Genomic DNA, 17,047 nt, shown 5'->3' with positions numbered 1-17,047 from the left:
GGGCAGTGTCCAGAACCTGCCATAGGCCACCTCCCCTTCTAGAGGGGATGGGAAAATGGGAAATGCCTCTATGTTCTGGGTGGCTCTGCGCAGGAGGGACAAGAGACGTCAAGCTACAGGGCACCTGTCTGGTGTGCTAGAAAAAAAAATACTACACTGGACTCTTCTGGAGCTCTATAAACACAGCCCGCTCCTGCCACTCCAGCACTGTGTAGCCACCATCTATCCTCTCTGTTCCTCAGTGCTCTCCAGAGAGTGAGAGAAACCTTCACCCGTGGCCTCTCATAGGTCTCTGCAGGAGCCAGTTGTGAGTGTGAAGGAGAACTGGGGGGCGGGGCTCACATACACCCCGGTCTGCATTTCCTCAGCATGCAACTTGGGGCCACACACGTAGGCAGTTGGTAGCAACCCGATGCCCCTGCAGTTTGCCGAGCAGGGGGAGGGGCCTCTGCCGGGTAGTGACCGCCTCCCCTTTCTGTCACCGTTTCAGTTGTTCGGTTGCTTCTTAGCGTGGGAAACACGCAACGTGAGCATCCCTGCCCTCAACGATAGCAAGTACATCGGGATGAGCGTGTACAACGTGGGCATCATGTGCATCATCGGGGCTGCCGTCTCCTTCCTGACACGGGACCAGCCCAACGTGCAGTTCTGCATCGTGGCCCTGGTCATCATCTTCTGCAGCACGATCACTCTGTGCCTGGTGTTTGTGCCAAAGGTACCTGCCTCTGCCTCTGCCCGTCATGAGGCAATTGCAGAACCCACCATGCCTGGGGAGGAGGGGACATGCCAAACGCACTATGCACACAGGAGGGGAAAACTAGGAAAGAAAGAGAACAAGATCCCCAGAAACTTCACAAACTCTCATCATCCCCGAACTAGCAAACTCTTAGTGTTTACTTTGGTACTCATGCTGTCAATGTGCTTCCTGTCTATTTGGTGAGGGGAGGAGGGGTTGCATGAGTGCCGTGTCATACATACGCCTGGAATCAGTTCTCTCCTTCCACCAGGCGGGTGCTGGGGATCTTTCCGACCTCCTGGTCTCCGTTCTTTAGACTGGAAGCCTTGTCTCTGAAGACCAGGCTGTAACTACAGCACACACCTTCTTTTCCTTTGTGTCTTTAACTTAGCTTCCCACCCTTCATCTTTTCCCACACCCACTGAATCCCGGAGGGTGGGCCCATTGCTTTCAGTTGGTCCCTTTTTGCTGAACGTTTCGATTATTACAGATTTTTTTTTTTTTTTTTTTTTTTTTTTTGGAGACAGGGTTTCTCCATGTAGCCTTGGCTGTCCTAGAACTCACTCTGTAGACCAGGCTGGCCTCGAACTCACAGATATACACCTATCTCTGCCCCCAAAGTGCTGGGATTAAAGGCGTGTGCCACCACCACCACCTGGCCTGTTGTAGATCTTTTTAAAGAACATTTTTTTTTCTACATAACACATTTTTCTTGTTTCCAATTATCTGCTGAAGTGGGTCTTGGAAGTGATATTTCTGGGTCAAAAGGAACAGCCACGTTCAGTGTCCACTTGCATCTCAGAGCGCAAGCACTTCCAGCCCTTTGACACCGTGACATTGACACTGTCATCCGCAAAGGTCATGCTCGAGAGGCAATTTCTTAACTCAGTGGAGTGTTTAAAGATCACACAAAAGTACATAGCTTCAAGTAAGCTTATGATTCTGTGTTGGGCAGCACCCACAGCACCCATAGCTCTGCTCAGCCACATATGGCCTGTAGTCATAGTGGGACATATCTGTCACACCAGTCTGGAGGACCAGCTTGGAGAGATATTTGGAAAGAACTATCTTTCGCATCCATGAATGAAGAGGCCTTAAGCTCTTAGGGACCCGTGCAACCTGACCTCAGTGGCCCCAAGGGCCAGAAGACAGTCACCCCTGAGGTAGGAGTGTTAGTAGCAGAGAAGGAGAGAAAAGAGGTTCCTGGGGTTTCTGGGGTACCTCCACCCCGGGGCACATTCGTTCAACCAGGACCGACCTGGGGATCCTCCGGTGTACAGCCTCCGTCTCTGATTGTTCACTCCCCACTCAAGTCCCAGGCCAGGGCCAGCACCTCCCTGCCTGCACCCAAACATTCTGCATCCTGAAAAGTGTGCCAGATTCTGTAAGCCCAGCTCTGATTGAGCCATTTGTCATGTCAGCTTTGACAGCATCTCATTGATCTCTGGGCACAGAAGCCAAATTCCCAATGCTGAGTTGTGTTTCAGCTCTCTGGGGGCTCTTCCAGTACCCCGAGAACCCCATCTTCCATTCCACCTGCCCTTCCCATGGTAGCACAAGCCTGTAATCCCAGCATTTGGTAGATAGACACAGGAGGACCAGAAGTTCAAGACCAGGCTGGGCTACATAGTAAATTGAGGCCAACCTGGGCTGTAGTAGAACTTGTATTAAAAATAAAAGCTGGCAAGATGAGTCAGAGGCTTAAGCCCTTAACACAAAGGCTTGACAGCCTGAGTTGGAGCCTCTGAGCCCACATAGAAAATGGGAAGAAAGAATGGGCTCCTGTTCTCCGACCCTCGTGTGCATGCCTTGCTATGTGCCCACACACAGTAATAAATATAATAATAATAATTGCCCTCCCCTGAGTGCCCTGAGACCCAGACCCCTTGTCCTTTGCCTATACTGGATCTCGCCTAATCTTGGAATTCCCTCCCGCACCACCAGAGCCCACCATGGGCTGGGGAAAATTCTAGAATGCATGGAAAGCTCAGGGCCAAGTCACAACTTTTCTTCTCAGCTTTTTAAGAATTCTTTTTCATGAGGCTGGGGGTGTGCTACTGTAGCTCACGGCCCAAACTGCACTTACAGAGACCAGGTTCAGGTCCATGCACCCAATCAGGTGGCTCACAGCTCCGCCTCTAACTCCAGCTCCAGAAGATCCAGCTCCCTCTTCTGGCCTCCACAGGCAACTGCACCTCATGCACATACACACAACCACCCACACATACATGTACACATACACACATAATTAAAAGTAAAATGAAAATCTTCATCAACTGTTCAATCACACCAGACCCCTGCCCCGTGGAACCTGTACTGTAACAGGGTGTGAGGGATTTAAATCCTTAAATGACTTTGCCAGGGCAAACAGGTCGCAGCTGATCACTAAATTCACCACAGTTGTGGAAGTCTTTCCCCATCTCACCGCTGTAGAAACGCTCCACAGCGGGACTCCACCCGGGGCCGTGGACTGCCTCTGACTGCGGTGGCGTGTGTGATAGAGCCAGGGTCAGGAGGCCGACTGTCCTGTCCCAGAAGGACTCTAAGGCTCAGTGAGCGGAAGCTGCCTGCCCACTGTCGTGCTCAAAGGCTGTGCCAGAGCCCAGCCTGAGCCCCAGCCTGCATCTTCCCAGGGCCCCTGTCGGTCCAGAGTGGGTCCGGGTGGAGGAGGGGCGTGGTTGGGGAGAGAGGAACGCGGCAGGAGTCTCTCACTTCAAGTTCCCTCTGTGCCTTCAGCTTATCACTCTGAGAACAAACCCCGACGCAGCCACTCAGAACAGGCGATTCCAGTTCACACAGAACCAGAAGAAAGAAGATTCGAAAACTTCCACTTCAGTCACCAGCGTAAACCAGGCGAGCACGTCACGCCTAGAAGGGTTGCAGTCAGAAAACCACCGCCTAAGGATGAAGATCACAGAGGTGCGTCCCCATCTGGAGGCCACGCCTCCTCCTGCCCTGGCCCCTCTGCCTGGCCTCCACCGTCCTCCAGAACACCCCTGGTCATGACAGCAGGGAGTTGGTCACATTTGACACAAACTTAGTGTCCAGTTGGCCTGGACTCTTAGAATCCAACAGTCCCCTGATTCCAGACACGTTCAGAGAGGAATCTTTGGAATATCTTCATGGAGGGCCCACATAACTCCCTGATGCCCAGCACGGAAAGAGGGTACAGGGACAGGTGCCCCAGAGATAGGCTGTGCTGCTGTGAGCCTGTCCCCAAGGTCTGAACTGCTTTTTGAATAGTCCAGAGAGGCCATAGCTAGGGTGCTTCGTGTCTAAGCCACACCCTCAGATAGAATGGAACCCATCTCTCTCTCACTGCCTAGGGTCAAGGGTCTGACTGAATTTATGTCTGGGCTGAGTCGGGTCAGGATGTAACAGCAGCAAAGAGACTTCAAACACAAGAAGCCCCAAAAGGGAAGCTGAGGAAGGAGGGTCACTGGTTTGAGGCCAGCCTGGGTTCCATAGCGGGGGGCGCGTCTCAAAAAGGAAAGTGACCCAAAGAAAGTGTGTTAGCCGGGCCGTAGTGGCACATGCCTTTGATCCCAGCACTTGGGAGGCAGAGGCAGGTGTATCATTGTTTGTTTGAGGCCAGCCTGGTCTACAGAATGAGTTCTGGAACAGCCAGGGCTAGAGGGAGAGAGACCCTGTCTCAAAGAAAGGGGGGGGGTGCATTTATTTCTTTCTCACATAATGACCCGAGGACAGGGGTGCTAGCAGAGTCATTTGTGGGGTAAAGGTCCTTCTCTGCTGCTCCCTGCCACTCCCCAGGCACAGCAGGGTGAAGGCATGGATTCTCAGGAAGGGAAGACATAGAAAGCCCACACAAGGGATCACCTCTTAAGACAATTACACACACACACACACACACACACACCCAAAAAACTGCAGTTTGCTGCCTCCCTCTACTGCCAAAATGTTCATGAGCTCACTTAGCCACAGAGGATGCTGAGAAATGTAGCCTCCTGCTAGACACTTGCAGGGAAGAAGCCAGGTGCTAGATCAGATATGGCTGCCCAGTTAAATCTGTATTTCAAATAAACGGCCGATCGTGTTTTCAGTAACAGCATACTCCATACCGAGTGCAGGCTATACCTGAACTGCAAGGAGGGCTTTTGCTCTCTGAGGTTTAAATTCCACTGGGACTTCTGTGTTTTCATTTGCTAGATCCAGTGACCTCTAACAGGGCTCATAGAACCCTGCCACACAGGGAGAGAATCAACACACTCGGTCCATGCACCTGAAAAGCTTTAAGACAGGTCATCCCACACCGGCCTCTGTGGCAAGGAAGAATCAGCATTTGCCCCTCTGAGCCCATTGCTAGTCCTTTCTGAATAGCAGACATCTATAACAAACAATAACATAGCACCATGCTAAGCCTTCCACATCCTTCCAGCAATGCAATCTCCCACTGCAGGAAGCCTGAGCCACCGCTGACAGCCCCAATGTAGCTTTGTTTGCCCTAGAATTGGGCCAGTCTGACTTCCATTGGGCCCATCCTCCACTCCCAGCCCTGCTACTGTGTAACACAAAGAAGAGTATTTTTTTCTTTCATGTAGAAAAACTGATTAAGCGTTAAGTTTGCCCTGACCTCAGAAGCATGATTGACAATTAATATGACTCCCTTCCTGTTCTAGAGTGGATACACACTAGCCATCCCCAACTCCCACTGTCTACCTCCCACATACTCCCCTGGCTTAGTAACCCTGTAGGTAACCTGGGCATGACTGACGCCCCCTTATACTCAACTCCCCCAGGTGGCCCCAGCTGGCTGGAGCCTGGATGATAGTGTGGGACTCAGAGATACAGAGCTCTGCCTTCAGGCCTCCTGGCTGGGGTCTGATGGGTCGCTATGATGACAGTTCCTCTAGCAGCTGGTCCCCTTATGAGCCAGGCACGGGGCTAAAGTCCCCATTTGTCATCTCACGGAGTCTCCATCCGCCCTGTGAGGGAGGAACTGTGATGCCCTTGTGCTACAGAGACCGAGACTCAGTACAGAGCCACAAAGCGCAGCCTGGCTCCTGCTGGCCTAGCTGGCCTATTCCCTTGTCCCTGGTGCTTGTCTTGCCTCTTGGGCTTGCTTGGTCCCTCCCAAGGCTCAAGTCCAGACAGCCCTGATCCATCTCATGTCAGGCTCGTGCTTGAATGAGTGTGACAAAGTCCTTCTCAAGATACAGAGGACATGCCAAGTGGTGGTAGCACATGCCTTTAGTCTTAGCACTCAGAGGCAAGCAGACCTCTCTGAGTTAGAAGACAGTCTGTCTACAGAGCAAGCTCCAAGACAGCCAGGGCTACACAGAGAAGAAACCCTGTCTCAAAAAAAAAAAAACAAGAAAAGAAAGAAAGAGTAAAGGAAGGAAGGAGGAGGAAGGAAGGAAGGAAGGAAGGAAAGAAAGAAAGAAAGAAAGAAAGAAAGAAAGAAAGAAAGAAAGAAAGAAAGAAAGAAAGAGAAAAAAAAAAGATGCAGAAACAGAACCCACGGGGCATGGGCTGGGCCTGGGGACTCAATCTCAAATGGAGCCTTGTCTTCCAGCTGGACAAAGACTTGGAAGAAGTCACCATGCAGCTACAAGACACCCCAGAGAAGACCACATACATTAAACAGAATCACTACCAAGAACTCAACGACATCCTCAGCCTGGGCAACTTCACAGAGAGCTCAGGTGAGAAGAGACAGGACCCAGAGATGGGACCCATCACTTTGTAGATGAAAGTGAGGCTCAGAGAAAGGGGGGGGGGGTGGCACCTGGTCTGAAGCCGTGTACACAGGCAAGGCTGACACACTGGGTCCTCGTCTCCTGCCTACAGCTTCGAGTCTCTCCGGAGCCTGCTGCCCACATCCCCAGCCCTGAGCTTTAGCTTCTTACCCTCAGGCACCGTATCCTCTTGTACACAGCATTTGGCCACTCTTTATTTCCCTCTCTATTCCTCGGAGTTGATTTATAGTTACTCCTTAAACAGTGTTTCACGGTTCAAGAAGCAGCTCATCTGTATACAGGAAAAGAACAGTCCGGTGACTGTGTTACAATGTCCCTCTTACCAACCACGTGAGAAGAGTAGGTCACCGTGACATGGGCCACTCTCTGTCTACCTCTCAGCAAAAGCCAGCGTGGGTGGGATGTTTGGAAGAGGACGGTTGCCTTTGATGTTGGAAATCAAGCCAGCCCTCTGCAAATAGGAACTGTTAAACTTGAGTTAGCAGCTTCCCAAGCAGGCATCCACCCTTGGAAATACATCCATGTAGGAAATACATCCTACGTGCTCAACACATTATTGGTAGGTAAAAAAGACTCTAAATGTACATCATTTAGAGTGATTTCATTAATTATGAAACAACAGAGCACTTTGTAATAACCACTTAGGAGTGCATTAAGGGATAAGAGGACAGCTGAGTGGCAAGGATAGAGTCTACCCTATCATGTTCGAGGCCCTGGTTTCCGTTCCTAGCAATGATGGGAGGTAGTAAAGGGTCTGGAGAAATGGCTCAGTTGCTAAGAACATGCCTTGAGAGGACCAGGGTTCAGTTCCCAGCACCCACACTGAGCAGCTCATAACCAGCTATATCTCTAGTCTCCAAGGGTCTGATGCTCTCTTCTGGCCTCCTTGGGCATGCCTGAGGAGCACGTAAACTCATACAGGTACACACATATACATTAAAATAAAAAAAACTCTTTAAAATTTAAGAAAGATATGAGGGAGATCTCCAAGTGCGAGAAGCCAGCGTTACGATGTACATACATACACATACATACAGAGGCATGCAGCCTGTCTTAGTTAGGGTTTCAGTTGCTGTGAAGAGACAACATGACCATGGCAACTCTTAAAAAGAAAACTTTAGGCCGGGCAGTGGTGGCGCACGCCTTTAATCCCAGCACTCAGGAGGCAGAGGCAGGCGGATCTCTGTGAGTTCGAGACCAGCCTGGTCTACAAGAGCTAGCTCCAGGACAGGCACTAAAAGCTGCAGAGAAACCCTGTCTCGAAAAACCACAAAAAAAAAAGAAAACTTTAGCTGGGCGGTGGTGGCACACGCCTTTAATTCCAGCACTCAGGAGGCAAAGACAGGTGGACCTCTGTGAATTTGAGGCCAGCCTGGTCTACAGAGTGAGTTCCAGGACAGGCTCCAATGCTACACAGAGAAACCTTATCTCAAAAAAACAAAAACAAAAACAAAAAAAATAACTACACTAAAATTAAAGCCAAAAAAGATTTCATTGGGCTGGCTTACAGTTTCAAAGGTTCAATCCATTCTCATCATGGTGGGGACATGGCAGCATGCAGGCAAGACATGGTGCTGGAGAAAGAGCTGAGAGTTCTACATCTTGATCCACAGACAGCAGAAGAAGGCTGCTATGCACCCTGGACATAGCTCAAGCATAAACAAACGTCAAAGCTCACCCCCACAGTGACACTTCCTCCAACAAGGCCACACCTCCTAATAGTGCCATTCCCTTAGGCCAAGCATTCAAACGTTTGAGCCTATGGGGACCGTTCCTGCTCAAACCAGCACACAGTGGTGTGTGAGTGTTGGTGTAAGTGCAGCTTTTAAAGGACTAGAGAGCAAGCAGGCTGTCAGCAGTGTACTACGGGAAAGGAAGGCTGATACTGCAGAGCACAGTGGGCGAGCATTCTCTTCCTTTTCATTGACACACTCCCCTGCTGTTCAGCTTCTGCAGGCACACAGGCATCGTTTGTTACAAAGTTGTTTTAGGAGCTGTGGCTACAGCTCACTGTAGAGGACTTGCCTAGCCGAGCTCCGGGTTCAACCTCCAGTGACACACACAAAACCTATGTTTAATCAATGAAAATATTTTGTTTCTTTTATTCTCATATTTTCCTTTTCGCCACCCTCCCCTTCCCTTCCAGTGTTCTTACTATAGAAAATCTAGATTAATATTGAGAGAAGGTCACATTTAGGCCAGGTTAGCCTAGAATTTTCAGTGTGTTTAGTCAAGCATCCTTGAACTCTTGCTTGCTCTTCCTACCTCCACCTGAAAGTACTAGTATCAAAACAACAAAATATCAAAAGTATGTGCAGGTTTTAGTAGTCACACACATGTATACACACACATCTTATAGAAATATTTAAATTAAAATAGTTACAAAGAATTTTAAAGAATAAAAATTACTTCTGGGCCAACCATGGTGGCACACACCTTTAATCCCAGCACTCTGGAGGCAGAGGCAGACAGGTCTTTGTGAATTAAAAGTCCAGCCTGATCTATGTAATAATTCCATACCAGCCAGAACTGCATAGTGAGATCCTGCTCCCCCCAAAAAAATCAGTCCTATAATTCTAGTGTTTTACAAAGGAAAGCACTTCAGATTACTGGAGGGAAATCTTCTCGGTTAACTTTCCTGGGATCCAAGAGTAGCCATGTGAGAAGAGAGGTAGGTCTTCACTTTGTACTTCACTTTGTAACAAAAAGCTCATCTCAGAGAGACACAGAGTTAAGTGCAAAAGGTGAAGCCAAGAAAGTGATGGGAGAAACCATGGGATACGTTCTGAAGAACCCCCAAAAGGGGCTCATCTTTTTCACTTTAATACAAAACAGAAACCAGGAGAACAGAGTTCGGACTGCCTTGGCATTATAGTAAAATGGTCATTTGTTACTGTTGTGGTTGGCTGGTTTGGTTTGCTGTTGTTGTTGTTGTTGCTTTGGTGGGGATGGGTTTTTTGTTTTTTGTTTGTTTGGTTGGTTTTGGGGGTTTTGTCGTTGTTTTGGGGGTTTTGTCATTGTTGTTTTGGGTTTTTTTTTTTGTTGTTTTCAAAATTTCTCTATATAGCCCTGGCTGTCCTGGAACTCACTTTGTAGACCAGGCTGGCCTCTAACTCACAGAGATAGAGATACTCCTGCCTCTGCCTCCTTAGTGCTGGAATTAAAGTCATGTGCCACTGTTGCCTGGTGAAGACACTTGTTTTTAAAACTATATATTGTTAAACAAACAAGTAGGAAGCTGGGGAGCTGGCTTAGTGGTTCAGAGGACCTACTGAATTTCCCAGCTCTATTCCGATGGTTCAACACCAACCATAACTCCAGTTTCAGAGGATCCAGTGCCCTCTTCTGACCTCTAAGGGCACCAGGCACACACTTGGTACACAGGCATACGTGCAGGCAAAACACTCACACACACAAAATAAAATGAGTAAGTCTAATTTTGAAAGAAAGGAAACAGGCAAGCAAGAAGACCTCAAATACAGCTGCTTGGAGTAGACATTGCTCTGAGCCACTTTCTGCTCTTGGCATTCAGTCTGTGTGTCATAGATTTTCTGCTGTAACACACACTTGACAATCAGGTGCCACAGGAACAGGGGCAAAAGGAGACAGTTCAGTTGGTAAAGCACTTGAAGGATCCGAGTTTAATCTCCAGAACCCACATGAAAAGCCAGGTGTAAGGGTAAATGCTGTCATCTCAGCATAGGGAGGCAGAGACCGGCTGACCCCCAGGGGCTTCCTGGGCAGTTGGCCTACCCTCCTGTGCAAGTTCTGCACCAATGAGAGACCTGATCTCAAGGAATTAAAACAAAAAATAGAAGGTGGACAGCACCTGAGGAACACCAAAGGTGTATGACAGGGTGCCCAAGGAGTGACACCCACAATATGAGCACATCATACACACACACACACACACACCACACGCGCGCGCACACACACACAAAGAAGGAAGGAAGGGAGGGAGGGAGGGAGGAAGGAAGGAAGGAAGGAAAAAAGGAGAAAGAAAATCTGTAACGTAATGTGTTTTCTTGCAGCTCTGGAGACTGAGAGGCTGGAACAAGGGTATTGGTAGGCTTGGTGTCTAGAGCGGTCCTTGCCTCTGTTTCTGAGATGGAGCCTCAGAAACACTTCGTTCTTCAGAAGAGAACAATGCCTTCACAAGTGGAAGGGACAGAAAAGGCTCAAACTCGGTCCATTGGGCCCCTTAGAAGGACACTAGAGCCTTCCCTAAGTTTACCTTCGAAACTCAGTCACCTGAAGGCACCACCTCTTAACTCACCACAATAATTACTCAGCAACCCAGATGGCTGAGGCAGAGGAATCATCTGAGCCCAGCCATCCTAGACCAGCCTGGGCAACATAATGATATCCCATGTCAAATAAATAAATAAAAATGAAACCATGAACTTAAAAAGATATGTTCTGACCCCAGCACTGGGGCTATAGGTTGGTCCACAGTGGCTGCGCAAAGATGGGATAGGCCACCTGAGTCTAGTAAACCAGAAAGAAACTTTATTCCAGGGAAAAAAAAGAAAAAGAAAAAGAAATCTCCATGGGGCACAAAAAGCTTATTGGCTAGCTGAGACCACAGCCAGAGATGGACTTGTAAGGCTGTAGCAAAAACCAGTTTCTGAACTCCCCTTTTTATAGTAAGAAGCAACAAGCATTAGGCCAATAACAAAGGAATTTTTACAATCTCGAGGTAAAACTCAGATACAAATTGCCCTCTTTACAATTTCCATTAACAGGTTTTTTTCAGTTAAACTATCGTTTGGATGTTTTTTTTTCAGTTAAACTATCGTTTGGATGTAACGCATTGTTTCTGTCTGGTACTTGCTGATGGTGTTTACCCTCTGCATTCCCCTGATACAGCCACTTTTGCATGGGAGGGAACAGAATGGACAATGCAAAACCAAAACGTCAAAAATTGCATACATGCCATTATTTAAAAGTTAACTCAGCTCACATCGATTACTGGTCACTAGTGGCCAAGGGAGTTATTTTAGGATGAACTCTCAGTTTGCAGAGTTGACCCTCAGTTTGTATAGGGATGCTTCGGTCTTGTAAACAGAGCAGCTAGTTGTAAAACAAAGTAGCCCACTGTTAATAGTTAATCCTTAAGCTGCTCAGAAAGCTGCTGACAGCCTGCTCTCATTCTCCTAGGCTTACAACATTGTATTTCTTTTTTATACATTCTTTTTTGGAATCTACATTTCTATATTCTTATTCTTGGACTCGTCACTATACAGTTGACTCTTGTGAGTCACGGCACTAGCATGGTTGTATTCTGTAAGGTCACCATGAATAGTGACAAACACCACTGCTGGGTGGGGGGGGGCTCCTGTGAGCTCCTCCCAGGTTGGCACTTTTTGTCAACCAATGAAGGTCTTGCTTTGCTCTGTACATGTCACCACCCTAGCACACACTGCATTTAGCAGCACTGAGCGCATGGCCGGCAGCACCACAGCTTGTGCCTGACGGGAACTTGCCTGACACCTGTGTTTTAGGAACACTCAGCACTACACTTAGGGACCATTTTAAACAGGAAAGCCACCAACAAACAAACAAACAAACAAACAAAAAGTGTCAAGCAGCACTAAAGCAACTTCAGGGATAGAGCAGTGTGGATGCCCCCCAAAAGAGGCCACCTCGGGCTAGAATATATATGCCAGGCAACTCAAAATTACTCAGACAGCAGCTCAAAATTGTTCACATGTCATATGTATAAAAAAAAAGACCATGATGCATCTGAAGTATTGATTGCAGGCTGACAAGTCCATTTGAGAAAGCAAATGAGTTTGCAAATGCAGAATCCATGAATAATGTGGATCAATTCACACGGATACAAAATCACACACCTATGTCATCCCCATGACGGTGAAAACCAACAAAAGAACTGACACTCCTCCCGGCCAAACAAACCCAAATCAGTCCGCTTGATTCCCACACTGTCTTTTTTTACCCCCTGAAATTGAAAGAGGACAGATCAAGTCACACACTTCCCCTTGCTGTTGTCCATGGATGGCAGGGTCCAGAAAGGCTGGGGGGGACAGACCCTGGCTCAGAGAATGTTATTCCATGGAGAGCATCCTCAAGGTCCCATGGTTGATTTTTAAAAACTAACTTAACAAAATGTGTGGTGTTCTTTTCAACAGATGGAGGAAAGGCCATTCTAAAAAATCACCTCGATCAAAATCCCCAGCTACAGTGGAACACAACAGAGCCCTCGAGAACATGCAAAGATCCCATAGAAGACATCAACTCCCCAGAGCAGTAAGTACTTTCACCACGAGAACCATGCCCAAGAACACATTGCCCCAGCACAGCTGTCTACAATGTGCACAGCAATGATTTCACCTGAGCTCTGCAGCCGTATTACAGTGCAGGCATACCACAATGCTCCTTTTACAGGTGGGAAAGTTAATATCCAAAAGGGGTGTGTGTGACCCATACAAGCTCACCCAGTGCTTGAGTGCAGGACATAGGATTTGAACTCGATACTATCCCACTTTAAATCTCATGTTCTCTGCCAGAGCTCACTGCTTTTGTTGTGTGCAAACTGTAACCTTATGAAAATCATGTGCTCAATGATAGTTGAAACCAGTTAGTGTCAGACAGATGCTGGAGACACAACAATATCCAAAACAGAGACCCCCTTCTTTCCAGTGAGCCCATATTTATGGAGTCTCTATTTTCTTTGGCAGGTTAATAATTAATTAAAAGGGCAAAACATGGCATGCTCATGATTGGTGCTTTGGAGATAAATGAAGCTGGGAAGGGGTTTGTCGTTTTAAATAAGATGAATCAGAGAAGACATAAAACACCTGCCCATCTCAGCTCTGTTCCCACCCATGACTTTAGCTCCTTCTGGTGTACTGGAAGCAGAGGTAGATACATACACTCTGACATGTGGCCTCTGGGAAGTGACAAACAGATAGGAACCAGCAAAGGCAAGCAAGTCACCCAGGCCATGTGGTGTTAATAAATCATCAACTCAGCAAATGCCGAGGACTGCATTCAGAACCCCTGTCTGTGTTTCAGGACACAGCAGTTCACTGGCCCGACACCTCCAGAGTGAGGCAAACCATGAGTGCCTTGGGCTGTACTCAGGTTCAGTTGCTGCGTGAGCTCCTGCCAAAGAAGGGGATGCACTGGCTCTTTTTTTAAATATTTATTTATTTATTATGTGTACAATATTCCGTCTGTGTGGATGCCCTGCAGGTCAGAAGAGGGCACCAGACCTCATTACAGATGGTTGTGAGCCACCATGTGGTTGCTGGGAATTGAACTCAGGACCTTTGGAAGAGCAGGCAATGCTCTTAAACCGCTGAGCCATCTCTCCAGCCCCCCATGCATTGGCTCTTAAACATAGGGTATACCCCCTCACCTAGACAGACTGCCTTGCCCAGGCTGCTTGTATGGGCACCTTTCCCTGTATGCAAGTGTGTTCTTCAGTTCCTCTTTCTTCCCAGATACTCAGCCAACAGATCTTGCCCCAAGAATGATCATGGCTGACATCATACATGGTTAACTTCATTTCAACATGAAGCTATTATCAGTTACTCAGGTCCCTAAGTTGCTGGCTTTGTTTCCCATGGATGCCAAAAGAAATTTAAAAACTATAAATTAGGTAACAGAAAACTGGGCTGATTTATAATTTGGTCAAACTGAAGGGAGAAAGAGCCCACTTTCCCTCCAATGTGCTGGTGGCTGTCTGAGGATTATGGAAAACGCTAAGGGCAGAAGTAATGCATCTTTAGCATGAGACGGTTTAACCCTTAGAGAGGAAGGTGACTGGTCCCAGGCTCCCTCCATCGTCTCTGCTCTCAGCAAGGAGAGTCCAGGTGTTTTTCTTCCTATGAATTTTGGAAGTCCCTTCTGCCAGCCAGGACCCCAGTCTGTTTCTCAGCATGGGATGGACAACTACAAAGTTTCTAGTCCTCTCTTCTGTGAACTTCTGAGGAGTTTTCCTGAGCAACAGGTCCTTGGGGGACAGGGGTACACTTCATATGCACCCACAGATCTCAGGGGCTATCAGGCCCTGAGTAAACTCTGAGAAACAACCCTGTTGGGGTTGAGTTGCCTTCGACCCATTGCAGAAGCACTCTGTCCTGGTCCTTTGTCCTTTGTAACAGGGGTAGCGATGCTTTGCTCTTTGTTTACTGTTTTTCTACATGAGGATCTCGGTTTTTGATTTGGAGTGGTTTGCCCCTGAGACCCAGATATGGAACGTAGCCCCTGGAGGCATTGGGGGGGGCAATGAAAAAATCCAGGCCCAAAAATGCCTCTGGGAGCAGGAGGGAACCATCCCCTGGGCACGTTCCCTGTAAACAGCCTTTTTTAGAACTAAAGTGACTCACCGACCCTTTGACAGTCTATTAGACTTTAAGGATGTGGCCAGGAGAAGGGGACCCAGAGGGCAACTATTTTTTCCATTCTCATCCCTACTCCATCAGTACCATGATGTGTGTTGCTCCTCCGCCCACTGCCAGTGCTCAGCCAACAATCTTGCTTCCATCCCATCTCTAGCTTCTGGCTTCCTTCCAAGAAGTTCTGCGGTCTTTTGTGAGGAAGGGGCTTACTCCCAGAGAAGGTAGCACAAAGAGGGTGGTCATGAGCTGGGTCATGAGCTCCAGATGAATCACATTCCAGGTGGGAAACATAAAAGCAAACCACAGGAGCACCCGGGTGCGCTGTCAGAAATGAGCCACCAGAGGGCAGCATGGGGAGAAAAGACAGACGGTTCATCCAGAGCATTTGGAGAGACCTTAAGGGTCACATCAGGGTGTGTGTGTGTGTGTGTGTGTGTGTGTGTGTGTGTGTGTCCCACCTTCTGTGACTTCCCAATGCTAGGATGGCGGAATTAATCACCAAAGAAGCTGTAAGGGCCAGAAAGGAGCCTCTGGGAGGGCTGGGTTGCTGGTACAGCAGTGGCAGAGGGCAGGGAGGAGGGAGCAGGCAGCTGGGAAGCCTAGGATTGAAAGCTGGGGGCTGGAATTGAAAGCCATACCACACAGAGCCTTGTGCAATTCAAGATGAGTGGTACCTATGTATGAAGCATTGGTTGGGTCCTTATAAAGTTGCCATGATAGTTACAGTAGTCAGCGATCCCCCACCATGAGGGCGATAGGGAGTTGGCAAGATGCAATCTTGCTAGTTCCTGCTAGTCCGTGAGCCTCTATCAAATGCCTGCTTTGTGTCTGAAGGTTTAGACTACCTGAGCAACATGATCTTGATTTAAGGGGACACAGATCAGGTCCCTACACTCAGATTAGCCAGAGTGGGAGCAAAGGGCCTTCAGGCGAGCAACCACCCCTCACTGTGTCTCTCTTTCCTGCAGCATCCAGCGCCGGTTGTCCCTCCAGCTCCCGATCCTCCACCACGCCTACCTCCCGTCCATTGGAGCGTGGACGCCAGCTGTGTGAGCCCCTGTGTCAGCCCTACCGCCAGCCCCCGCCACAGACATGTGCCACCCTCCTTCCGAGTCATGGTCTCGGGCCTGTAGGGGTAGGAGGCCTGGGGCCAGGGCCTCCCCGGGACAGCACCATGCTGGGCCAAGGCACCCGCCGCTGGCGCGCTGACGGCGGTGAGAAGCTAAGCACTATGCTGCCTCTCCAGGGCTGGAACAGCGGTCAGAGGGACTCAGCACCGACCGCGAGCCTTATCTGCGGAAGGTCTTACTCTCGCGAAGGAGGCGATGACTTCTCCTTGGTGTCTGCAAGCAAAGAGGAGTTGGGACGCCTGAAACTTGCAAAAACAAATCAAAATCGAGACAAAGGAGAAAGGTCACGGACTCCAGCCATCCTCACCAAGTGGCCAGAGCAAGGGCTCGGCAGAAATGGCCTCTGCACTCTGCACACACGTCATCGGCGGTGCCCGCCCCAAACACCAGCCCTTCTCCACTCTGGGGAAGAAGGTGAGCAGGGCCACTAGGTCCCCCAGCAGCTGGCCCAGCCCACCTCAGGCTCCCTGGGAACAGGGAGTCCACAGGAAGGGCAGACAGACAGACAGACAGAACACAGCCCTGGGCTGGGGGACCAGAAGCCGGCAGCTGAGCATGCTCCAGGGGACACTGATCGGAAAGAGAGATGTTTGTTACTCTCTGATAAATGCCACACATTAACACAATAACACCCGTTCTGGGGACTGTGGGGATTCAGGGCACCTCACTGCAGAAACACTCTGCAGTGGTCAACCAACAGTCTGTCATGCTCCCACCATGTCGGCCATGTCCTTGTGTTCAATTTTAGGGTTCCCTCCCGGTAATAGGGGAACTACCCGAGCTAATCATGGAATGTCTGCTCCCAGAAACCACAATAAAGAAAGATTGTGCACTTTAACCTCTCCCGTGGGGGCCCAAGGGCTGCCTTGGGATTTTTCCCCCCCATTGACTTTGTTTCTGACCAAAGTGAATCAGGGGCATTCTGCTAAAAGTCATCCCTGTGTTCCAGGGGAGAGTTGCTTTCCAGTGCCCCTCCAGCCCAGCCCGTGTGACCCCCTCGGGTGTCACTGGGGTGGTCAGTCAGCAGGCTGGTTCTCACCTTCCACATCATACTCCCCTTGTCATTGAACCCCAAAGAGCACCGGCCCGAGAGTC

The 17,047-nt window shown here is 49.0% G+C and overlaps 1 protein-coding gene across 1 annotated transcript in view; it reads left to right on the top strand.

Moving 5' to 3' along the window:
• The window catches only part of Gabbr2 (gamma-aminobutyric acid type B receptor subunit 2), a 347,946-nt gene extending 331,991 nt beyond the window's left edge, over positions 1 to 15,955 (top strand). Inside the window, 6 exon segments of the mRNA XM_038348048.1 lie at positions 491 to 715; positions 3,473 to 3,655; positions 6,270 to 6,399; positions 12,606 to 12,723; positions 15,791 to 15,852; positions 15,855 to 15,955. Coding sequence (XP_038203976.1) covers positions 491 to 715; positions 3,473 to 3,655; positions 6,270 to 6,399; positions 12,606 to 12,723; positions 15,791 to 15,852; positions 15,855 to 15,955 — 819 coding nt within the window.
• The last annotated feature ends 1,092 nt before the right edge of the window (positions 15,956 to 17,047 follow it).

This window comes from Arvicola amphibius, chromosome 11 (assembly GCF_903992535.2).
Source record: "Arvicola amphibius chromosome 11, mArvAmp1.2, whole genome shotgun sequence".
In the NCBI taxonomy this organism is placed as follows: Eukaryota; Metazoa; Chordata; class Mammalia; order Rodentia; family Cricetidae; genus Arvicola; species Arvicola amphibius.
The sequence above is the reverse complement of the archived record's forward strand: the minus strand, read 5'-3'. Positions and strand labels throughout refer to the sequence as shown.